Source organism: Rattus rattus, chromosome 4 (assembly GCF_011064425.1).
Source record: "Rattus rattus isolate New Zealand chromosome 4, Rrattus_CSIRO_v1, whole genome shotgun sequence".
NCBI lineage: Eukaryota > Metazoa > Chordata > Mammalia > Rodentia > Muridae > Rattus > Rattus rattus.
Window position 1 is genome coordinate 98,130,347 of NC_046157.1, and position 26,090 is coordinate 98,156,436.

The 26,090-nt window shown below is 43.0% G+C and overlaps 1 protein-coding gene and 1 non-coding gene across 2 annotated transcripts; one reads left to right on the plus strand and one right to left on the minus strand.

Annotated features, from left to right (window-relative positions):
* The first annotated feature begins 1,470 nt into the window (after positions 1 to 1,470).
* LOC116899743 lies at positions 1,471 to 1,577 on the plus strand. Its single transcript, XR_004387759.1, has one exon. It is a non-coding gene; the product is annotated as a U6 spliceosomal RNA (small nuclear RNA).
* An 11,207-nt stretch (positions 1,578 to 12,784) lies between these two features.
* On the minus strand, positions 12,785 to 24,250 carry Il17f (interleukin 17F). Its single transcript, XM_032899489.1, has 5 exons — positions 24,186 to 24,250; positions 19,991 to 20,054; positions 19,566 to 19,651; positions 14,771 to 14,991; positions 12,785 to 13,637 (listed from the first exon to the last, which is right to left on the minus strand). The coding sequence occupies exons 3-5, from the start codon at positions 19,590 to 19,592 to the stop codon at positions 13,400 to 13,402; spliced, it is 486 nt and encodes a 161-aa protein (XP_032755380.1). The 5' UTR covers positions 19,593 to 19,651; positions 19,991 to 20,054; positions 24,186 to 24,250; the 3' UTR covers positions 12,785 to 13,399.
* Positions 24,251 to 26,090: the final 1,840 nt, after the last annotated feature.

Sequence of the window (26,090 nt, forward strand, 5' to 3'; positions counted from 1 at the left end):
TTGGCTGGCAGCGTTTCTTGCTAGAGTCCCACAAATCACAAAACTTGGTAGATGGTCTCTTTTGCCGGTATTAAGATCCAACCAGAGAGTGAAAAGCCCTGCAAGCACAAGAGGCAGAGAGTCCCAAAGATGTGAAACAGCTGCCCACACAGCCACACAACTACCCACTCAACCCTGTTGCCTAATCATACTTCGTGGGAAAGGTCAAAGGTGAATGAAGCCACAGATTCCAGGCACTCCATGTTTTAAGTATTGTTACCATGCAGTATTTATGATTTATTTTAACCTTGAACTTCTGTGACTACAGCGAAGGTCATTTTGGAGGCCCACAATGTAGGTCAGGCATCTTGGTTTACATTTGTGGAAGGAGAGCTCTACAAACACCCGCTTCCTTCCCCTGAGGTTACTGTAAGAAGTGGCCTATTTCAGGCAGATGGTGAGAAGCCAGCATCGGGTCCCAAGATGCTTTTCATCGTCTCCCACACAGAGGCATGCAGCACTCAAACTGAAACAACTTCCTTACTGCCGCCTTTCAGAACCTACCACACGGGTGAGTCAGAGATATTTCCCAGCCTGCATTGCGGGCTGTCATTAAAGAGGGTATTCAACCGCACTCTGCACTGACCACTGGATAAAGAAAATCACCTGGGGGGTAGGGGGGACTAAGATGAGTCAAACGTCGATCTGAACAGATGAACACGAGTTTATATTCTGCAGCAAGGGACCAAGAACAGAGGTTACAAATAGACGGATCATGACGAATATGTCCAGAGGGATAGTCTTCTAGCCTGGAGCTCCAGGAAGACAACTTTTCAAAGACAGCTGGGGCTGGGGCTCACCCAGAGTGTTTGCTTTTTAACTCTTCGTGCACGAAACCCTGGTTGCCATCTTTAGCACCAGGTAAAAGCCAGTGTGCTGTTGAACACCTGTACTCTCTGAATTTAGGGGGTAACGATAGACAATTGGGCATTCCCAAGGTTAGCCCGGCAGTGACGGTGAATGCCTTTAATCCCAGCCCTCCAGAGGCAGGGGCAGGTGGATCCCTGTGAGTGTGAGGCCAGCATGATCTACAGAGCTAGTTCTAGGATAGCCGAGGCTACATAAAGAAACCCTGTCTAAAAACAAACAAACAAACAAACAAACAAAGTTCAAGGTCTTCCTTTTCACACGGCAGATTTGAGACCAACCTACACACTGCATCAGAAGAAGGAGCATAGGTGACAATGGCACTTGGGTCCACATAGCACTTTATTGGCTTCCAACCAGACCAGTGCTGTTCTGCTACAGATTTAACTGCACACGTTATTATTATTCCCAAAGAGTTCGATAGATGAAATCCTTAGCAGTGCCCTGCTTTCCCTGGGGTCGTTAGAAACAATCATTTGTCTAGGTTAGAAACAATCATTTGTCTAGGTTAGTGTCTGAAGCTGGAGTCAGGCTAGAGGGCTTGCTTAAGAGTTGTAAGGTCCTGTGCTCGCTTCGGCAGCACCTATCCTAAAATTGGAACAATGCAGAGAAGATTAGCATGGCCCCTGCTCAAGGATGACACGCAAATTCATGAAGCATCCCATATTTTTATGTAAATAAGAAATATCCAATTTAATAAAAAGTAAAGAAAAAACAAACAAACAAAAAACAATTTTTATAGTAATAGCTAAAGGCAACTTAGGTAAAAAGAATAGATAATTACTTCACTAAATATAATAAGATACAAAATAAAACAGACCGCTATTAAAATAGAGAATATGGACAGTTAATGAATATTCCAGATAATTAATGTTTAAAGTGCTAAATTCACAAATTATATAGATATTATACTATTTAACCTAGTCATGTTTAGGGTTTTATTTTTTGTGGCTAGTATAATAAATTTGGATATTTTTCATAACTGTTACTAATTTTGTTTTGCTTTAAATAAAAAGTAAATGAAATAAAAAAGAAAGAGTTGTAAGGTCCTGAGTTCAATCTCCAACACTGAAAAACAGTGAAAAAATAGAATAAAATAAAATAAATGTCAGCCTTTTGGTTCCTGGGCTTGTGGTACCCTCTTCCGTCTTCGAAGCCAACTGTATTGCATCCTGTGTTTTCCTCAAACTTCCTTCTCTCTCAATTGTTCTGCCTGTCTCTAGGACACTCAGAGTCATATTTAGAACCCACCCAGTTAACTCAGGATACTCTGTCAATATCAAAATCCTTCCTTTAATCACATCTACAAGTCCCTTTTTCATGCATAGTAATATTGCCACGTACACATTTTAGGGTATAGCTAACTTTGAAGACACTTTATGGGAATAATAGCATAGTGCACAAATCATGCACGGATGTTTTTTAAAGAAGAAATTCATGTGCACAGTGCTCTAGGAAACTGAACACATTGGTCAGATTACGGCCATATTCCAGGGGCACTGCTATTCTGGCTAATGGAGTGTTAGTAAGTGCCTAAAGACTGAAGCTGGGCTGTGCCTCACTTCAGGAATTCTGAAAGGCAAGCATTTTCCACCTTGCATAGAAGCCTCATGAAACCTTTCTTTTTTTTTAAAAAAAAGAAATGCACACATTGTGTTCTTTAATCATGCAAATGCAAAGTGGAGCATTTTGGATAGCCAGGGTCCCTGGGGATTCAACTACTCTCTGCAACAGGTGCTCCCAAAAGGTCGTTTATCCCATGTGCAGAGCCGCATCCCTGCAAATTGTGCTCCCTGTGAAGATACATTTTTACCTTTCAGTCTTTTGTACCAATGGACATTGTTACTTATTGCAGGACCAGTATGAACTTGCATGCTTCTAACTGTACCGTGGTGGCTAAAGTGACAAAGAGTTAAATGTACTGTGATCAATTCCTGGGGGATGATAGAGAACACACAGTAGAACTGGAGTGCTGGGGATATAACTGGGTGGTAGAGCAGCTGCCCAGAATGTGTATGGCAACCCAGACATACACATGCACATGCACATACACATGGGTACACACAAATGGATCAATTAGAAATCATATTCATCTAGACTCACAATTTTATGGTTGAATGTATATATATAAAATAAGAAGGGGCTTGAGGCTGGAGATTTGGATCTGAGCTTAACTGCACATACTGCTCTTGCAGAGGACAAGAGTCTAGTTCCTATCACCCACTTCAGGGGAAACTCAGCCACCTGGAACTCAAGCCTCAGGAGATCCACAGGCTGCCACAGGCACTCATACTCATGTGCCCATACCCGTAACTAACACACATACATATAATTAACACTGTTTGTTTGTTTGCTTGTTTATGTATATATCGTTCTGCCTGCATTCACGACTGCAGGCCAGAAGAGGGCACCAGATCTCATTATAGATGGTTATGAGCCACCCTGTAGTTGCTGGGAATTGAACTCAGGATCTCTGGAAGAGCAGACAGTGCTCCTAACCTCTGAGCCATCTCTCCAGCCCTAATTAACAACTTTTTTAAAAGTCAGTCTAAAAAAAAAGAAAGACTAAGATATTATCCTACACTCTAAAATAATTATTCTATTAATTCTTTTTTTTTTTTTTTTTTTGGAGCTGAGGACCAAACCCAGGGCCTTGAGCTTGCTAGGCAAGTGCTCTACCACTGAGCTAAATCCCCAACCCCTAAAATAATTATTCTAACGATGTGACTAATATTATCATACATTGAGTCAACTAGAAATTTCCTGATGCCAAAAATGATTATGGTTTTAAATATCAGGAAATGTTCATCTGGGCAGTTGTTCTTGAGATCCTATAAACAGGTTGATTTGATAATTACAAACCCACATCCATGGCTAACTAACCAGTCAAAAAAGCTAAGATCTTGTATTACGATGAGACCCTCTGTGGCCTCCCTTACCAACAACCCATAGAGAGAGGTCTCATATCTGACCTTGGGATTTTGTTATCACTCATGGCTGTTAAAAGCAGTATTAATTGACCATAAAGCCTCCATCCTTCTGGCTTCTGTATTTTGTAGTTGGAGGGTTCCATGTGTCTGTTTGACATTACCTTCATTTTGGTTAATACTCCTTCCCCGCCCCATCCCCATCCCTCTACCCTTAGCCCTGATTAAACGCTTCACCCTCATATTTTCCTCTGTTTCTATATCACATATGTTGTGCTATTTCCCCTCCCTTGAATCATTCCCCAGCTCCAAACTGTGTGTCCTAGCTTCCTGTCTTCTCTAGCTATTCCAAGTTAGTCACGTCAATCTAAAGATTTGAAGCTGTCAGTCTAAAGTTAAGACTGACCCATGAGAGAGAAAGTACAGTGTTTGTCCTGCTCAGGCTGAGCTACCTTGCTCAGTAGAGTTTTCATTCAGTTCATTCGTTTACCCGTAAATTTAATCATTTCACTTGTCTTTACAGATGAGTACAATTCCACTGTGTGCACGCCAGCCACCTTCTCATTATCTGTCATCAACGGACAGACATATGACTGAGTCCAACCCCTGGCCTTTGTGGATAGAGCAGCAATGAACATTGTCGAGCAAAATCCCTGTCATACAATGCAGAGTCCTTAGGATATGTGCCCTGGAGTGCTGGGATCTCGTAGTTCTACTTCCAGTTCTTCTTTTTTAAATGACCTCCATCCTGATTTCTGTAGTGGCCACACCAGTTTCCATTCTCACCAACAGTGAATAAGGAAGTCCCCCTACCCCACATTCTCTCCACAATTTTTTGCCACTTGATTTTTTTCTTTAATGGTAGCCATCCTGACTGGGAAGAGTTGGAATCTCAAAGTAGTTTAAATTCCATTTCCCTAATGGCTAAGGATATTGAAAACATTTTAAAGTGTTGATTAGCCACATGTATATCCTCCATTGAGAAGTCTTCTTTCTGTTTTATTTTGTTTTGTTTCTGTTTTGTTTTGTTGTTGTCTTGTTTATTTGTTTTCAATTGGGTTATTTCTTTCAGGTTTGATTGTTTCTTCTTTTTCTTTCTTTGATACCACAAAAGGTATCAATTGCATTACCTCCATGAGAGCCTTACAACTACAATACCAACTTGCCAAGGGAGATGTGCCCACTGGTCCAACAGTGGTGCCAACTGTCAGGAGAGAAACCAAGCACTCTCTGGTTCTGAGGTGCACTCCATAGAAAGAAGCCATGCCTGATACTGTAAACTTGTTTTTAAAAAAAAAAAAAAAAAACCATGGTTGAGGGTGCTTTTGGCCCTAGGTTAGCTGAATTGGCACAGTACCAAGCTGCCTTCTAAATATTTATGTTTATACCCAAAGACAAATACTGCTTCCAGTCTTATCAGAGACACTTCTCTTCCCAAATGACGTCAGCCAATGCAGAGATGAGTGGCAGCTCAGGGTGCTGAGAATCGATAACAGCGAGTGCTCGAACTTCTCAACACCACCCCACTAAAGGTGTATGGAATGACAGGGAAACGCAAGCAGAAAGAATGTATGAGTCAGAATATAGTGGGAAAGAACTGTGGATTCTGACTCCTAGGACAGGCCCATCAATGCAACTGTGATTTCAGAACAGCAGCTGTTGCCTACAATGAACTGTATGGACAAGGACTCTTAACAGTGAACTATAGATAGGAAAGGAGCACACTGACCCCACCTTTCCCTCTTGAAGAATAGATAACTGATATGTTCTGGAGCAAGGGAAGATACGTCTTCAGTTCTATAGCCACAGATGATCTCACCATGCTTCCAGGGATAGTTCCGAGCCCGTGGTCACACATATGGCCATGGTGAACCTTAGTGAGATACAGAACAGAAAAACACATGAAGTGGAAAAGGAACTTGAAGGAATCATGGGATTAACAATAGAAGGAAGAGAAGAAAGATGGAAATCAAATGTGTGTGTGTGTGTGTGTGTGTGTGTGTGTGTGTGTGTGTGTGTGTGTGTGTGTTTAGTTATTAGGGACAAAGACAGACAGATTGATAGAGCAGATAGAGATAGATATCTCTCAGGAAAAAAAACAAATTATTGGAGAAAGTAGGAAAGTTCTAGTCTTCAGCACACATAAGCATATGAGGCTGCACCTTCTTCCCAGGTTTCTACACAGTAGCAGGGAATGCCAGTAGACTGGAAAAGGTGGACGGTGTCTCTAACAGGTCTGAGGCTTCCGTAAGGAGCTGAGGAGGGCGTATCAGATTGGCTTGGGTAGTTAAGTGTCTAGTGGTATGCTCTTCGGATACATGAGCTGCTAGCCTCTGTGTCACCAGCTGTTTGAGGTTCTGAAGCACAGTTACTGAGTAGAAAATCTATGACCTAAGTCCTTGTAGTTCCTTTGGAGGTAGTGGAGGTAGTTAACTATGCATTTAGCAAACAACTCCCTCAAAATAAGAAAAAAAAAGACGAAACAAAACAAAACAAAAAAAATCAACCTTCCTCTGGAGGACAGGGGAAACAACATTCAATGGACACAGCCTTTCTTCTGTTTACTGACTCAAACCCAAGGCATCTTCTTCAAGCAAACTAGAGGAAGTTCACAATTGCTGAAGTGTGGAACCTTTAAAATTAATAACTTTAAAAATATCAACTAAACCAAGCAAGGGGGTATACTTAGGTCTTCCCCATACATTGAATAAAAACCTCAGCCCTAAAGCTAAGCAACTCCCTTATATGCGGTTTAATATTTCCTCCTCCATAAAATCATTGTGATGACTGAGCCTAATCCATGGAGAGTTTGAAGATTTTTCTACCGCAACGACCAAGCAAGTGTCCGATTACATTACCGAGCATCCCACAAGTACTAAAGACAATGGCGATCCTACTGTACAGCGGGGAATGACTGCACCATCGCTCTGCCCAGTGCAATGCATTCCCTTTAACAATCCCAGCTCAACAGTAATTCACCCAAATCCTCAAATACAAATAATACCATTTAACAAATGTTAATAAGCTAAGTAACATGGAACCAAGAGGAAAAGAAGATCGACTCTCTTTTACGCTTAATTCTGTTTGGGGTTTATTTTCAAATCTAACAGTCCTGAAGACGGGTCTCTCTGTGCAGACATGGCCACCAGCTAGAGACAGAAGCAAGCGTTGGTTTCTCAGGAGATCACACTTGGGGTTTCAGGCGACCACAGAAGGCAATCAGGCATTTGACAAGTGGTCTGAGTGACATCTGAGGTTTCTGTCTTCTTAGGCGGTGAGAAACCAGGAGTGTGAAGTCAGCAGGACCCAGAATCCGGGGGAGCTCTTGCCTACGAGATTAGTGGCTTTAAAATAGCAAGCACTTTATGCTGTCCCCACCTTCTTGGGGACAGCCACACTGAAGATGAACTTTATAGCACACAGAAGTGTCCACGGTGGTCTTCCCTTCATGACTGGTTTCACTGTGGTGTTGGGTTTCAGAGCAGACAGCTGAAGGGCATACTAAACATACCAAAGTGAACCTGGCTTGCAGATTCTCCCAGCATCCCTCAGTCCCTACCTGTTACAGGGCACAGCCAACCTGCCCCACCCTCCACCCTGAACTTTCCAACCCAGGAGCTGGGCTCACTCTCCTGCAGAGTCTCTTCACTAATCCAGATGTTTTGGTTCTTTCCCTCTCCTTGTCTCTTCTCTCTCACCCCCTGCATCTCTCTTCTCTGCCCACATGCTTTCTCTTTCTCTTCCCCTTCCCCTCTTGTCTCCCTCTGCATGGCTCGACCTCACTGACCCTCCTGTGTGGTCAGCGAATTCCCCTGACAGCTGTCCCCCAATAAACCTGCCTTCCTACTTTAATTTGGCTTGAATTGAATGTATCACCTAGCCCTGAAGTAGCCACTGCCTTAATCCACCGAGCCATCTCACCAACCTCACAGCCATGAGAATGTGGTTGTGAGATGTGGTTATGGGACTTCTGTTGTTACCACTACAAAGTCTGGTCCTTGCCCTCAGGCCATACAAAGGGCTGTGGTATGTCGATTACTAACGGCTCGGAACAAAACCACAGAAGTAAGCTAGTGTGTGCAGAATTCTATGGACTTTTTGTGACAACGCATAAACACGCCTTTGTTTAATGCGTTGATTCACTTAACTTTGAAAACAAGAGTTATAATCCATACATCCTACAACACCAGTAACAGCCTCTTGTAGCTGGAACCTACTCTGAATGTTTTTCATTTAAGGCCTTTTTAATCCGTCTTCCAAACCTTAGAGGGAGGTAGTATTCTCATCCCATTTCATACTTCAGAAATCTGTGACAAAGAGAAGTAATTTGTTCAGGGTAAGCTATTGGTGTGGAAACATGTACACAGTATTTTTTTAAGATTTATTTACTTATTTTATGTGAGTACACCGTAGCTGTCTTCAGACACACCAGAAGAGGGCATCAGATCCCATTACAGATGGTTGTGAGCCACCAGGTGGTTTCTGGGAATTGAACTCAGGACCTCTGGACCTAAGAGCAGTCAGTGCTCTTAATCACTGAGCCATTCTCTCCAGCCCCAGAAGTTAAATTCTTGCCACTCTTGCACAAGATGAAGTTCAATTCCCAGCGTCCACTTCGGGCAGCTCACAGTTACCCATACAAACCATTTCCAGGACATCTGAGATCTTCCTCCGGACTCCATGGGCACTACACTAACATGCACAAACCTACAAGACATACACAAAATTTTAAAAATGAAAATAGAATAGTTTTTAAAAACTCTATGAGGTTGGCACTGCCAACATGCCCATCTTACAACTGAGAAAGAGCAAACAAATCTGAACAACTTAGTCAAATCACTAGTCATCAGCATGAAGCAGTAAGATCTCTACCAACCCTACATCTGATACAGGGCTAATATCTAATATATACAAAGAACTCGAGAAGTTAGACTCCAAAGAACCAAATAATCCTATTAAAAATGAGGTACAGAACTAAACAAAGAATTCTCAACTGAGGAATATCAAATGGCTGCGAAACACCTAAAGATAAGTTCAACATCATCAGGGAAATTCAAATCAAAACAACCCTGAGATTCCACCTCACACCAGTCAGAATGGCTAAGATCAAAAACTCAGGTGATAACAGATGCTGATAAGGATGTGGAGAAAGAGGAACACTTCTCCATTGTTAGTGAGATTGCAAGCTGGTACAACCACTCTGGAAATCAGTCTGGCATTTCCTCAGAAAACTGTACACTGCTCTACCTGAGAACCCAGCTATACCACTCCTGGGCATACACCCAAAAGATGCTCCAACATATAACAAGGACACGTGCTCCACTATGTTCATAGCAGCCTCCTTTATAATAGCCAGAAGCTGGAAAGAACCCAGATGTCCTTCAACAGAGGAATGGATACAGAAAATGGGTACATCTACACAATGGAATACTACTCAGTATTAAAAACATGAAATTCTTAGGATGGAACTAGAAAATATCATCCTGAGTGAGGAAACCTTGTCACAAAAGAACACACATGGTATGCACTCACTGATAAGTGGATATTAGCCCAAAAGTTTAGAATGCGCAAGAAACAATTCACAGACCATATGAAGCTCAAGAAGAAGGAAGACCCAAATGTGGATGCTTCAGACCATTTTAGGAGGCGAAACAAAATATTCACAGGAGGAAATACAAGGACAAAGAGTGGAGCAGGGACTAAAGGAAAGGTCATCCAGAGACTGCCCCACCTGGGGATCCATCCCATATGCAGCCACCAAACCCAGTCACTATTGCTGATTCCAAGAAGTGCTTGCTGACAGGAGCCAGATATGGGTGACTCCTGAGAGGCTCTGCCAGAGCCCTACTGATACAGATAGGGATAGTTGCAGCTAACCACTGGTTGTGATAACGGGGACCCCAATGGAGGAGTTAGAGACAACACTGAAGGAACTGAAGGGGTTGGCAATCCCATAGGAAGAACAATATCAGCCAACCAGACCCCCCCCCAGAGCTCCCAGGGACTAAGCTCCCACCACCCAAGAGTCACATGGAGGGACCCATGGCTCCAGCTGCCTGTGCAGCAGAGGATGGCATTGTCTGACATCAAAAGGAGGAGAAGCCCTTGGTCCTGTGAAGGCTCATTTCTGCCTGGGTGTTGAGGTGGGAGTGGGTGGGTGGGAGTGGGATCATTTTCATAGAAGCAGGGGAAGAAGGGAATGGGATAACAGTTGAATTATAAATACATAATATATCCAATAAAAAATAAAATAAAATTTTTTAAAAATTGAGATTTTACCCCAGCAGCTGGCTCTAGCATGCTCTCATTCAGCCATCATGGGGTTGTCTCGGATATTGCTATGACAACCACATAGCTTAAGGGAAAAAGTCAACATAGTCCATGCAAAACCACTGTAATACACAAGTCGCAGTCACTCTCTTCATATATAAATATTAAATATTTATATAAATATCAAAATGTAATCTTCCTCATTACTGAGCAAAATCACTACCCAGTAATAAGTAAGGCTATCACAACTCATAAGGTGTACACTTATCAGTAGATCTCACTCCTCAAACATATTGCTTCTTTTCCAGGGGAGTAGATTACAATGAACTTTGATGTTGGGTGCAAGGGGTGTGCTTGCATTTGCCATATGTCATTATTGGAACAAGGGCACGGGGTAGGGGAGAAGCAATATTAATTTCCCTCTCACCCAAGACCTTCATAAATAACTAAATATAAAAGAAAAACAAATAACTATTGTGGGAATGCTGTCTAGCATGCAGGAAGCCCTATAAACCTGATCGTGGTGGTGCATACCTGTAATCCCAGCACTCAGGAGGTAGGTGTAGGAGGATTAGAGGTTCAAGCTCCAGGACAGCTTGATCAATATGAGATGTTGAAGAGGGGGCAACTAACAAAAAGAGGAAGAGAGGAAAGGAAAAAGAAAGAGAGGGGAAGGAAGGAAGGGAAGGAAGGGAAGGGAAGGGAAGGGAAGGGAAGGAAGGAAGGAAGGAAGGAAGGAAGGGAAGGGAAGGAAATAGTAATATGTTTTCAAGTTTCTATGTGGAAATTTCTCCCCATGCTATGATGGAAACTCTCTATTCAAAAACCCATAGCATCCCATTTAGTCTGTATCTTCAGACAAAATGGCAAAGTTGATGAGCACATCATGCTCGCCCTGCCCCACGGTCTCACACATCACCTGAGCAAATAGGTGCGCCCACGAAGCAGTCATTTCCTTCTCTTCTATCTTTGCTAAGGAATCCAAGAGCACGTGGGTGCAGCGTGCCACCTCGTGAGTAGAACAAGACGCACAGTTTCCTGATGACAGCCAGCTTTACCCACGAGCGAAGGAGAAGGCAAGCTCACTTAGCCTCTGGGTACTGTGTGAACATTGAATGTATCGGGGGAGGTCAGATGAGGTACTTCTATATCCTCTCCCACTGCTAATGCTAGTCCGTCCATCTTTTATCAGACACACTGTGGCAGTGCTGGAAAACCTAAGTGTAAGGGGTCTTAAACTCAGAGCCTTGCGGATCCTGCCAGTAACTGCTTGAGTGACATTGAGCAAGTCAGCCAATCCCTCCGAGCTATATTCATAAATGGAAGAGGTAAATCAAGGGCTATTGTGGTCTATTTGACCTTGGTCATGTGAGACTACCGTCAAGGGGAATCTCTTTCTCTCCAACCTTTAACTGATCTTCACAGTTCAGGCATTGACATCGCCAGACTTATCTCGGGAAGTTGCCAGGCGTCTGTCATTCCTGCACACAGAGCTAACCATGGGTGGCTCATTAGGCAATGAACCCTACTGTTGTCTGCAGCAGAATCCATTGGTAAACAACTAAAGGGAGCCTGCCCAACCATCCTGCCTGCCATCAATTATGTATAAGTTAGAAAAGGGAGCCAAGTTTCTGCTCCCTGCCTGACCCAAACCAAATTCCAGATAGGCAAAAGGTCTCGCATTCCACTTCCTCTCTGGAGAGTACAGACTTTTCGATGCTTGGAACACAGTGGCAATGTAGATGATCTCAAACCACGTTGCAGTGAGAGATGTGGTGTGCTATATCCAGACAAGGAAGACAGGAGGAGAGACGCAAGTTTCCCCAGAGCCTGGGATCTGCATACTGTGTATCTGCAGGTAGCATCAGAGTCTGATAGAAGACTCCCGGCGACCCCATGGGGTCTAGAAGTCACAGGGACAATGAGGCAAAGGGACTGCACAGCCCTAATGACGGGGTTCTGGGGATGGTTGCTACCAACATGGGGGCACTTCTACATGCATCTTCCTCCACTTCCTACCGCTAGCAGCTAGCACAGTGGCCAGTATGTGTTTGCTTTGTAACATGATGTGGCCAGAAGGGTAGAATAGTAACATGTTGGCCCCACATGTGAATTCTGTTTGCACCATTTGCAGTAACTCTAAGTGGAACGGGACTTCAGTCCCTTGAATAACAATAGTAACTCTAGCCCGGGTGCTCCCAAGGAGGAAATCTGGAAAAACAAATGACACACATACAGACTTCCAAAATGTTGAGGGCTACAAAGTCTTAGAGCTCAAGCTGAAGCAAACACTTTGTCTGGTTGGCTTCTGCGTTGCCACGTTGAACACCATGAGCAAAAGCAACTTAGAGGGGAAAGAAATTGGTTTGCGAGTTCCATCACAGAGGGAAGCTGTGGTAGGAACTTAAGGCAGGACCTAAAGCAGATATAATAGGGCAATGCTCTGTAGCCTCCTCTCCAAGGCCGGCCTGGTCTGTTTTCTTGTTCAACTCAGGACCACCTCCCCATAACGGGCACCACCCACAATGGGCTAGGCCCTCCCGCAACAACTAAGAAAACGCCCCCCAGACATGCCCAGAGACCAATCCGAGAGAGGCAATTCCCCAACCCGGCTTTCCTATTGCCAGGTGCCTCACGTTTATCCCAAATTACCAGAAACTGAGCAGCACAGACTTCAAATATTTTTTGAATTAAAAATACTTTATTACATAATTAATGGATATATTAATTTTCTACTAAATTTTTATATAATCAATAGGTCATAAATATATGTATAGTTCCCTTACAAGTATAAATATGTAATAGTTTATGCCAACCTCATTTATAGTTACCAATTTTTTTTCTAAAGACACACATACCAGATGTTAGCTTCCTTCTTGCCAACCCAGCCCCTGCTACACAGGCCTCCTCCCACACGGTCTGTTTGTTTTCTTCCCATCAGAAATATGAGCTCTACAAGAATGATACTGCATCAAAGTGACTATATTGACAGACAAGAAATGTGGTCATCATCTAACGCAAAGAGACGGGGCAAGGGTGCCTTAATTCACTTTGATTTTCAGGAGTTTAAGGCATTGACACCAGGATTTCTAACAATTCGAACCAGGATTTGTCACAATTCTAAAGCATACCTGAAAGTTAAGGCTATATCTACTACGGAGCTTCAAGGATGCCGTGCACACCTTACTGAGAGACCTAGAAAGCATAAAGACTTGGGGATGCGGGCTTCACACAGAGCGTGGGATAAAAGGAGGCTTTTCCTCAGCGTCTTCAGCTGAGTTTGGTATGTGGCTTTGTCAGGCCGCGTGGTGGACAATGGGCGTGACGCAAGTGCAGCCAACTTTTATGAGCATCTTCTCCAACCTGAAGGAATTAGAACAGCCCTTAGGCTCCCTCCGAAGGACCAGGATTTCTTGCTGGATGGGGACAGAGTTCATGGAGCCGTCTTCCTTCCCCTGGGCGTTGATACAGCCTGAGTGTCTGCACTGGGCCTCAGCGATCTCTGAGGGGAACCGGTCGGGGTCTCGGGTGATGCTGAAGGAAAAAACAAAAGGTAAAGCAAGATGCTGAAGCTGGGGCGAGGAAGACAGAAGGGTTTCATCAGCACTGGGTGCACCCCTTCAGGGGAGTTCTGAGTTACCCAGGGAGCAGCACGGGCTCTGAATTCTTGGCCCAAGCTCTAACTGCTAAGTAACTTACTATGCCTCAGGTGCCTCCACTATAAAACGGGGTTTCTCCCCATATCATTTTCTCAGAGGATTGGGGATAACCCATGGTTTGAATGCATGGTTTGAAGAGTAACCCCATAAATGAGGCTAGGGTTTGGTTACTCTTAGGTCTACGTTTTATTTGTATCGGTATTATTTCTCGTCCTTTGAGCAGAGGTTGAACATCACTAGTAGGTCTCCCAAAGTACGCTGTGTAGAACTCACTGCTTGGAAAGCGAATTCAAAGCCTTTGAGGTCTGTGAAGCCAGAGCTTCACTCAGTTTCTCTCTTAAGACTCCCCTCTGGCTGAAGACAGGCAGTCAAGCCAGTTTGCCACAGTGCACAAACCTCTCAAGAAGAGAGCTATGTGTCAGCCCGGAGCACTGCTCTGTCCCTAGAATCGGTTTTTATTAGTATATTGAAGAGTATAGATGGGTTCTCAGGACCTAGATCTTAAGACAAAAATCACAAGACTGTCCTACACAAGTTCATGGGAAAGGTGCAAAGTCTATTGGAGGTGAAGAATGTGAAGCCAGGCATGGTGTTTCATGCCTACAATCCCAGAACTCAGAAGGCTGGGGCAGAAGGATAGCCATGTATCTGAGGTTAGCCTCGGCTACCTAGCAAGTTTCAGGGCAACCTGGGCTACAGAGCGAGACCTCAAATCTCAGAAACAAAAAGCAGACATGAGTCCTGAATACTCATAAGAATGAGGCTTTGTAATCAATATAATGCAGCACATTTTTGTTTCTTTTATTGTTTTTTTTGGTTTTTCAAGACACGGTTTCACCAAGTAGCTCTGGCTGTCCTGGATCTCATTATGTAGACCAGGCTGGCCTTGAACTTAGAGATCTGCCTGAGTCTGCTTCCCAAGGGCTGAGATTAAAGGCATCCACCATTACACTTGGTTTAGCACACGTGTTTTCAATGTAACATGTATGTCTATCTTCCTTGACTTACTTGTAATCCCATGGGGAACTGGAGCGGTTCTGGAAGTCACGTGGGACAGAAATGCCCTGGTTTTGATTGAAGATGCGAATGTCAACTCTCACACTGTTATCCTCCAGGGGAGGGCAGTTCCCGGCTTTCTGCAGGGCAGAAAGCCCTACTTTGGGGTTCCTCCGAGCTGCTCCCTCGGTCAGGATGGCAAATCCCAACATCAACAGCAGCAGAGACTTGACCTAGAAATTCGAGACGATTACCACAGGTTGTAACCTGTGCCCTGGTGGTGGGCAATGTACCTGACCTCTGGATATAGAGTCACTTTACAAGATCAAGGTTTCTTTTTTTTCTGTGGTACAAATCTTCATTGGCAACAAGAACTGTCCTGCCTAATGGTATCAGGGTGCAAACAGAAAGGGTCGTGATTAAAGCCCTCTTGACTTTATCTCCAGCTTTACGGTCCACAAAACCTTTCTCTGGGACTTCCTCCAAACCTCACCCTACTGTCAAAGTCCCGTACGTAATTCAATTAGAAGTATATTCATCAGGCCAGAGGGATGGCTCAGTGGTTAAGAGCTCTGACTGCTCTTCCATAGGTCCTGAGCTCAATTCCCAACAACCACGTGGTGGCTCACAACCATCTGTAATGGGATCCAATGCCCTCTTTGGTCTGTCTGAAGACAGAGATAGTGTACCCATATACATAAAATAAATATTTTTAAAAGTATATTTATCAACATAAAGGCTTTAGCATGGATCATTCAAGAAGCATTTTTTTATGTTCTCTAAAAATGCTGTATCTCATGCTCATACCAGACTCAGACCTGTTAGAGTAAAACTTCCTTCGAGAGCGTGTGCACAGCAAGGGTGTTCCATGAAACCTTTCTGGATGAATGAGATCTGGGGTAAGTGAATGAGCAGGGGCGGCCCAGCTAAATTAAACAGTATAGTTATGCCACGATCATTGAGCACAAAGATTGTGTGAAACCAAGCACAGCAAAATTCCAATTACCCACGCTAATTGAAAGAAGCAGGGGCGCTAATGATACACGACGTCAGGGTACAGAACCCATTTCCTTTAGCTCTAGAATATATCTTTTCTATACTAACATCGACATCAGTTTATCTGCGATTACAAGCGTGCACAAAGAAAGTGGTCAATGAAGTCCTGACCACAAGAAGAGCTAAAAACTCAATGACTTCCCTTGGTTGCAGATATCCTTTGCTCTCCCTGCTTACACCTTACTGGGGAAGAACCAGCCCACGGTAAGGCAGAAGAGCTAAGGCTGAGCTTTCCATGTCTGGGCTCCGTGTTGTACATGTTCACACCGTGTAGGTCGGGAACGTGATTGTGCGTGTTGGATTAAAGACCTGGCCTGATCTTTTCTACATACTGGAGGCAAGAAATGCCCAGAATAAACAACAAGGTCATGGGGTCAACCTGCTGTACCATGATCACTGATAACAGGTTGAAAGCAAGATGCAGGGTGAGACAGATTTGTCTCCAGGTAATGGGCAGCCATATGCTTTCACCTCCTAAGTCATTCGTTCACTCAGTAGCTAGTCCTTGGGGCCACAGTGTTGTGGTTTGGGGTTAGTATCTCTAGAGTCAACTGTGGGGTCTATAATTCAATTACAGGACTCACCCCACAGTGACTTGGTTTCCTACATCCTTGTAAATCCCAGAGGGCCCTGTAAGCATGGGGTAGTCTGATACAGGGAATGGCTGATGTTGTATTGATGTTACCCTGTGACGAGGTGGATGTGCAGTCTTCACGGGTGCTTTCAAGTTTAGGAAACACAGTCACACATCTATCAACCACTTCTCTAATGTTCTTAAGTAAATTTCTCCTCCAGAGTCTTCTCTTTCCTCTTGTGTGGCATGTTTATTGGCTTGCTTCTAATTTTAATCACCAAGACTGAAAGTCACTATAGTTTGGTGATATATGTGGTTGGTGATAATTTGTTGAGGTGGCTAGTCTGAGAATCCACCCCCAGAGGCTCATATATGTGAATGCTTGGCCCCTCGTTGGAATTGTTTGGGAAGGAGTAGGAGGTGTGGTCTTGTTGGAGGAAGTGTGTCACTGGGGTGGGCTTCAAAACTTCAAAGGTCTTCTATCACTCCTAGTTAGTTCTTTGTGCCTTGTGGTTGTGTCTTAATGTGTGAAATCTCAGCTACTTCTCCAACACCATGCCTACATCCCAGCCTCCAGCCATGATGATCATGGAGTTTCACCCTCAGAAACTGTAAGCCCCAAATTAAACACTTTCCTTTGTTGCCTTGGTCACGGTATTTTATCATAGCGATAGAAAAATAACTAAGACAACTTACATGCCCCTAACAATTCTTTATGTTTCTTTATTAATAGCTAAATAATCTTGGAGTATTTTAAAAATGTTTTCACACCTCTTTACTAGATTCCAACAGCTACTTCGTAAAGTAGATGAAACTCATCATAATTGTGTAATCAACTAGGTGAAGGACTTTTGTCAGAAAGGCAATAAACAACCTGACAGGGTTCTCCAACCTCTCTGTGACAATCTACAGTCTCCACCTTCTATGGCAAGGCTCGGCCACAGCCGCTGAAGGTCACTACTGCTCTCCACACTTCCTTGTGTCTCATTACAAGAGCCAAGAATTCTAAACACTCTGTGCACTGCATCAGAGAGACAGAAGTATTGAAAGCCGCAAATTAGTGCTTGCTATATGACAGTGTCTTTTTGTATTCGTGAGCTTTGGAGCTCTAATAAGGCAACTGCTGAGTCTGAAGAACAATACAAACATTACGTCTTCCCAGGGAAGTTGGGAGCATTTTACAGGTTTAAATTCTTATACACCACCTTTAAAGGAGATTGATAGATGTGGTTCAAATCCTGTAGGATGGGAAATAGTTGGGAAAATATTGAAAGTGAAGGTGGTCAGTCATAGAATGTGAGCTTTCCCAGTTTAGCTTTGTACATCACTCTGGTGTGCTCGCAGCTGAGAGACCATCTGCGTGCGGCCCCTGCACTTACCTGTAGTCTGTAACCTCCCTACACAGGAATGGGTGATAGAGACTGGTCAGCTCCAAGCTCCATCCAAATTTACTTCAATCACCCACAGAGTGCGTCTTCTCTGCTTGTCCCTCCTAATTCATAATCCCGTTTCAACACTTCTTTCACTGCCATACTTCTTGATGACAATCCAACTGATCCCTACTCCTCAAACCCCCAAAACAAATAGTAATGGTTTGGAGCATTAAACTACCTAAAGATTTGCTTGGATACAAAGCCATTGAGTTGAGAATTTTGCCTCTCAACTATCCCCAGATAAACATGCTGTTGTTGGGAGCCAGAAAACCTAGATGAGGTCTCAATATTCTTATATGAGCAATATTATATGAGCAATATATTACATTAGCATTGCACTATTCTTAGAATTGAAATAGCAATTGAAAGCCAGATGCCTGAACTCCTTTACACCATGCAATGGGGAAAACATTCATGATCTCTTCCTGTGGGTTGATGTGGGTCTAAGAAGTAATAATAATACCCTGAGCCTGCCTTGGTGACACACTCCTGCAATTCCAACACTTCCAAGAGAGCAAGGCAAAAGGGTCGCCAGTTCTAGACCTGTCTGAGCCCACTTAGCAAACTCAAGACTAGTACGAGCCACACAAGAAGATCTGGTCTCAAAAAAGCAAAACCAATAATATTACAAATTAACATTTTTATACTCTTTACCTCTTACAGCAAATTGCAGTGTTTAGATGAACTAAAATCTAAGTGTATATGATCTACCTTACAAGTCTAGATTCATATCAATAAAACAATTAATCCCTTCCCCCAAAATGCTGTAAGGGAGACACCACAGTTAGGCTGCTGCACAAGTGAGGAGATTAAAATTCACTAAAGGAAATGACTAGCACCAAAATCCACACTTGGGAGGGAGAAGAGCCAAATCTAACTTCAAAGCCTATGTCCCTAGATTCTGTACTTTGGTGGCCTCTTGTAACCACTATAATAACATACAAACAATTAAGGGGCTCTCACCATTGTCAGAAAGCACAAGCCATTTATAAAAGTCATGCTCTTCGAGGTTTCAAGGCTTATCCTCGGAAAATCAAAGGACTGTCAAAACCAGTAACAAAGTGTGTCATTTCCTAAGTGTGGCCCATGTGCCTCTATATTAAACCCTTCCCAGGTTTTAATTAATTAATCAGTTTTCAAAGACATGAGAAGCTGCTCCAGGAGCTAACCCAAAGTTTAACATTGGGTCACTCTGCTTCCTCCATTTCTCCATGGTTCTTTGGGATATATATTATATATTAACATCTAATGTATATTTATATTATTATTGTATATAGTGTGATATTACATATATATTCCTTCCAAGGAATAATATATATATATATATATATATCATGTAATGTATACACACACATATATATATGTATACACACACACACACACACACACACACACACACACACACACACACAAGCTTGGCTCTTGTTTTAGGCCAAGCTAAGTCTAATGAGTAAAGAAGAGACTCCATGATGGTCTCTTGAGATAGCAGATACGCTAACCCACCTGAACAAAATCTATCAGGTAAGATCACGTGCTTTCCTCCTATTCTAATTTTTCTGTTGGTGTTGGTTTTTTTCTTTTCTTTTCTTCTCTTTTTTTTCTCCACCAGACAAATCAAAATTAAATTTCACTCTTTAAAGAACTAGCTCACCAAAGACTCCAGGAAGGTCTAAAGCCTTAGAAATCTACCTTTTTAAAGCCGAGATGCGGCTACCCTTAGCCTAGTATTATCACCCCCACTCACCATGGCTGTTTCAAAGGAGCCCTTCATGCTGGATTCCCCGACGGCTGCTTCTTCACTCAGGAAGTACTTTCTTCTGAGAGGTCTCCCTGTTGATGTCAAACGACAGTACCTGTCGGTTTTATAGCAATTACTGTCCCTGTTTCCACTGACCTCCTTACTGACTGTAAGTTGTGGTTGACCCAGAGTTACTGACGAATGCAGGGTTTCTACTCCACTTCCTGAAGGGGAATCAAAGGGGGACCCTAAAGGGAGATGACGGAAAATGGACCAGATCTTCCTTCTCTTCTAACCCCCTCCCCCCACACACACACACTTCCACTCCCATTACCTTTACTATAGATATGAACCGAGTCACAGATTACTGTCATGATCTTTAATTCTTCCACAAACCAACCCTCTTGTCACGCACTGTGGGTTCTACTTACGGGTCACGCAATAGAATCCAACCAATGGGGATAAGTCACCCTTGCCAAGACTTGGTTTTCAACACTGTGGATGGGAAAATAAAAAGAAAGAAACGAATGATGTCAGTGAGAAATTCAGAAATTACATCTCTGGGTAGTTTTGTGGTTTCCCTAAACTAATTATTTCAACCCTATGACAGGGACCCCTACTGTGCCATTCACACAATGTAAGTGGCTATTACCTGGCTATCTCTGATTCAGGAGCATTTTTGTTAGCCAAAGTGGATTAGTAAATAGAAAGTTTAAATGTTCTTGTGTAGTTTGTAGACTTGGAAAAAAGAAAAAAAAAACTATTTGTCTCAGTTTAGATCCAAGCAATAAGCATTTATACTAGGGAAACAATTTCATTCCCCCTTCCTCAAAAACACCAGTACTTTACTTCTTAAAGATCTCATTTTTGATCAGGTAAAACTTCTACAAGTTGACCCGTTCTGAATCTCTGTGTCAATCTACAAAATGAAGCTTCCCCAAATGTAGAGATATGATCAAAAATATATATAAATATATACAATTCTATAACAATAAACTTTTGTTGATTTTCTCGTTGTCCTTTTGTTGATTTTTCTAAACAGGGTTTCTCTGTGTAGCCTCGGCTGTCCTAGAATTCCCTTTGTAGACCAGGCTGGCCTCTAATTTCCAGAGACCGCCTGCTTCTGCCTCCTGAATGCTGGGATTACAAGCATGTGCCACCACGCCTAGTTTAACAGTACTTCTTTTAAAGGTCAGGTAAGTGTGTGCATTCTTTTTTTTAAGTCAGACTGTGGCCTAAAGCTCAAAGATGTTGTCCTCCATTGTCAACGCATTTGAATAAGTCTCCATTTTCTTTAACTGAAGAACACACAGAACTGATCACATGAACTGATCTGTCATGTAGTGCCTTACAATCACATGACTCCTTTCCTGGCCCATGGAGGCTGCTGCGTCCCTCTCGCCTGCAGCTGTCAGGAGTTCAGCTCCGACCAGAAGCCTCTCCCACCACCCCCTACAGTTCTACCTTTTGCCTGCTTGTGTTCTCTAAGATCCTAATAAAAAAAAAAAAATATGGGGACTCTTTAGCTCTTCCTCAAATGCACATCCTCAAATAAACAATCTACATTGCACAGTGTGTTATTTTGTGCAAACACGGGCTCAATATAAGTGCTTCAGTTTGACTGAAATCCCCGTGTTTATGTCACAGGGAATGTTAAGGCCACAGCACATATGACAAGACAGCTCATGTACAAAGCAAAACTGCCTTTATGAAGACTAGAAGCATGCTCTTAGATTTCAACTTTGCTTGTATCCCTCATGTTTCCAAGCCGATATATGATTGATAAAGTGGGTAGACTGAGGCACTCACTGTTTCTTCTGGACTTGCACTGCCAAAGAGGTGTGTGTTGGTGGCTTGGTGTCCCCTGTAGCAGGTTCAGAAGAGGGAGCTTATGAAGCCACTTACAGATTTATAGTTTTTTTAAGTTTTACTTATTGGCTTTAATGTGAGTTGTCTAGAACTGTGGATAATTTACACACACACACACACACACACACACACACACACACACAGAGAGAGAGAGAGAGAGAGATTGTTTTTTAGCTAGCATATAAAATAATAGATTTCATTACAACTTTTTTCTTTCTTTCTTGTTTCATTTGTTTGTTTTGTTTTTGTTGTTTGTTTGTTTTGTTTTTGTTTTTCAAGACAGGTATCCTGAAACTTGCTCTGTACATCAGGCTGGCCTCTAACTCAGGAATCCACCTGCCTCTGAGTGTTGAGATTAAAAGTGTGAACCACCACTGCCTAGTTTCATCATCACATTCTTATGGGTATATTAAATTTATAATTTAATCTACAATGAGAAGATGACAGAAATTCTGATAGGTAGGCAGTGGATCACGGGAAGAATAGAATTGAGGGATCTATTTGAGAAATACGAAGCGAACAGCTTTCTCCGACCATCGAACGAACGTTCTTGCTTCATCCTCACAGAGAAACTCGATGTCACATGACCACACACTAAAACCCCTGGAACCTTGAGCCAAAATAATCCTTTATGCCTTTTAGGTTGATGGTTAGGCGTGTTTCCACCGCAACAGAAAGTTTGTTAATGTGCTCTAGTTCTTCACTACTCTCTTTCCTTCATGGTGGTGCTTCAATGCATAGAAGAGTATAACCGCCACCCTGAAAGGAAGTGCTAAAAACACCAGGCTCTGTAAGGCAGGGTTAGCTGGATTGTGGGGTGGGGTGGGGTGGGGGAGGGGAGTAGGCAAGATGCTGTCCCCCTGCAGAGGGAAAATGGCTGATAACTGCCTGGAACCAAGAGGTCCAGGTTTATATCCATTCAGCATTTCTTCCCATGTCAAAAAGTGTTTATACTATGGACACAGTAGTGAGTACACACCAAGCAGACAGCCAGCCCTACTGAGTGCTATTCTCTGACCTTGTGCCATCGATGGCTTTGAGAGTTTCAGAAATTCCCTAGAGCTGTACAACTCTCAGTCCCCACTCAGCTCCAGAGCACACAGAAATGGAACAGCCCATGACTGTAACCCCAGGAGAGCCTTACACACAACCTCACCTGTGATAAAACACTGCGTCGGGCAAACCATTCAGAGTAACCAGTGTTTTAAGCCCTACTATGTGCATGGGGCCATAGTGCATGGTTTTTGGTTTTGTTTTTTTGTTTGTTTGTTTGATTTTTTACAGAATATTGTTTCAGGTAAAAGTCTGTCCTATTACAGATTTGTATTAAGAAGTTCAAAACCTGGTTACCTAGTGGAAATCATCACACATATTAGCCAATAAGACAACAGCATTAAAGAAACTGTGATCTTCGTGGCATGAATATAAACAATTTTACAAATCCAACTTCAAGGGATTTTTATCCTCCTTGTTCTAATAAGTGTGAATCTAGTCAAGATATATTGCTCTAGGGACATGGCTCCATGGGTTAGAAAACTTGCTGTGAAAGCAAGAGGACCTGAGTTCAAATCCTCCGCACCCACATAAAAGCTGGAGATGGTTGTAGTCCCAGAATGGAGGACCAGAGTCAGACTTGCCCTGGGAGCTTGCTGTTCACCCAGTCTGGCCAAAAACATGAGCTTCAGGCTCAGGAAGAGACTTATCTGAAAATAACAGTAACAGCAATGCAGAAAAGGAAGAAGCATCTAAAAGCTGTTCTCTGACTTTTATGTCCAAGCACACAAGTGCACACAAAGACAGACAGAGAGAGAGAGAGAGAGAGAGAGAGAGAGAGAGAGAGAGAGAGAGAGCGCACTAAAAATACAGAAATTGATGTCTGAAAATGAGGTACTACTGCAATAAAAGCTTAAACACCTTAATTGTACTTTGGGCAGTTAAATTATGGGTCAGATACATGATGGACTAGGGTTATATAATACAATCCATTTGACAAAAAACTGCAATAGGCAGATATCGTGCCTAATTAATTTGTAGCCTTAGAGAAGGAGATTAAAAAACAGAACCTTATTTGTGTATATTCAATTTTCGGAATTGACAAAAGTAACACAAGAGAGAAATTGAGTTCAGAACAGGACCGAAACGTTTGCAAATGAAATAGAGATCCGAGTTCTGCAAGACTGGAAAGGAGAAACATCCATTTCTACCACCAAAAGTAAAAGTCGAGCTCAGAAAGGCCCGGGCATAGCTTTCAGCCAAACAAATTTCCCAAGGGCAAAAAATCAGAATGAAGCATGAAATAATTGGATACAGGAACTCAGAATATAATGTGTATGGATTCTGTCCTGGCAATCCTTCATTAAGTTGGGAGAGGCAGAGAGAGTTGAAGGAATACAAAAAGAAAAAGGTTTCCCGAGAATCGTACTTCAAAAGATAATTCTTGCTTGCCTAAGAAAGTTGTTCAGTTTCTGAAACTGACTCTCAAAATCACCCAGGAACTGATCCTCGAACCTCCACCACTAAGAAGCAGGAGTCAAAGCCCGCAGGAATTCTTCACCAACGCTATTTTATGTGTATCAAAGGGGTTCCTAGGAGGAAAAAAAATTAATAATTTTCAAGTACACCCAGGGACCACAGAGTAAAAGTGAGCTCATTCCAAATCCAGAGCCAAGTTCCAATCATGTTAATATTCTGTATGTCAGGCATACAAGGCACCCGTGAAGCAACCAAGCAAAATGTCATGGTGGCAACCCCAAATACCTGCTGGGCTCCCGATCTTTTTCTTTCCAAATGGACTGTTGTTTTTCTGCTTCTACTCCATCCGCTCAGGTAATGCGCTGTAGTATATCAGCTGACACTCAGACATTGTGTAATGAACCATAGATGTGCACTAGATACTCTGGGTCCCACCTTAGCATGCATTTCCTTAGGAAAGAAATGAAAACACTCGAGAGGTTATTTCTTCGCCGGGGAAATAAATGAGCCAATTCAAACCAGATTAGATTATATTAAAGGCAAGTTTATTGAGACGGTGTTCTGGAGTGACTTCACTGGCCCCAAGGATTGAGTCGGGGGGGTTGGGGGATGCAGGGGAGTCGCCATGTGGAGAGGGGGGGGAGATAAGAAAGAAAGAGAGAGAGAGAGAGAGAGAGAGAGAGAGGGAGGGAGGAGGAGGAGGGGAAGGAAGGAAGGAAGGGGAAGGAAGGAAGGAAGGAAGGAAAGAAGAAAGAAAGCTGAAAAGCAAGGGGAGGAGGTATAGGGAGGGAAAGAGAAAGGCGCAGAGAGAGAAGAGAGAGACCAAAATGTCTGGATTCTACAGGGAAGAGATTCTGAGGGGAGAGCAGCCCAGCCCCTGGGCTTGAAAGTTCAGGGTGTGTCAGGTGGAAACTGAGGAATGCTGGGAGAACCTGGAGGCCAGGTCGGCTTTGGTGTAAAACAGGCACCTGGGTACCTTGTTCTGGGACAGGAAACCAAACAGAGAACACGTATTTGACGGAAAGAGAGGCAGACACTGGGTGGATGGCACTAATACGGTCATCGAAGAAAGCCATTCTCTGCTTCCAGGAATTTTTTTTTTTCTTTTGGCTTCTCACCCTTGACTTGCTCTGGGCCATGAAATGTGTGTGAGTCACTTCCAGGCAGAAGAACGTGAAATGCATGTGTCATTCACCACGAGGCTCTTCACTGCCTCAGGGACTATGGAACTAGGGGTCGGGGGTGGGGGCTGGTAATACGGTAAAAGGGCGGAGTCTGCATATCTGAGCCACTTCATGGGGCTGCCTCCCGACTGACCCACATTGGGCATAGCAGTGGGGCATCTCATCTTTCAAACCACTTGAACCAGAAGCATTATTCATGGTCACATAACCTAATCCAAGCAGACTGGTGGAGACATTTTACAGTCTTTTCTACTTACTTTTTTTTTTTAAATCTGAACTCTGATTTCTTATAAAGCATGACAGTTAAGTGATTTCAACAAATACTACACTTATCTGCATTTATCTCTAAGTGACTTATTTTCGCAGACATTATATGTTTGTGTCAAAGTCAGTCCTTTCATAGCATGTGAGGATATTAGGCTGGAGTGACATCAAAATATCCTGGATTTTATTCTCTGACAGTGTGTTGCTCCCTTAAGCAAGATTTTTCTTTCCCTTAGGTGGTTTGCACTGAATAAATAAATATATAGCTTGTCTTTTTAGTCCCTAGCACAAGAAGTTCGGGTTCCATTCCCGTTCCTTCTCATCGCCTTAGCTCTGGGTCTCCTATTGAATAATGTGACAGCCTATGCCCCTAGGCATCTGTAGAGCCTAGATCACATCATCCCCTTTCCCCAGTTTTAATACAATAGAACAGTTCCAGTTTCAGCGTGCTTTAAATCTGTTCACTTTTCCTATCTGTTTGAAGGAAATAACGAACCCCATCGTGTGTTTTTATAGAAGCAACAGATGGTCACAATCCATAGGAAACACACACACACTCACAAACATAAACACACACACAAACACACACACACACTCACAAACATAAATACACACACAAACACAAACACACACACACTCACAAACACACACAAACACACACACACTCACAAACACACACACACACACACACACACACACTCACACACACACACACAAACACACACAAACACACACACACACA

Bases quoted from the DNA above. Each gene is read 5' to 3' on its own strand.
- Il17f (XM_032899489.1), bottom strand. From the start codon at position 19,592: ATGAAGGGCTCCTTTGAAACAGCCATG. The intron at 14,992-19,565 runs GTGAGTGGGGGT...TCGAATTTCTAG, and splicing joins GCTCCTTTGAAACAGCCATG to GTCAAGTCTCTGCTGCTGTT. The intron at 13,638-14,770 runs GTAAGTCAAGGA...TTTTTCCTTCAG, and splicing joins AGTTCCCCATGGGATTACAA to CATCACCCGAGACCCCGACC.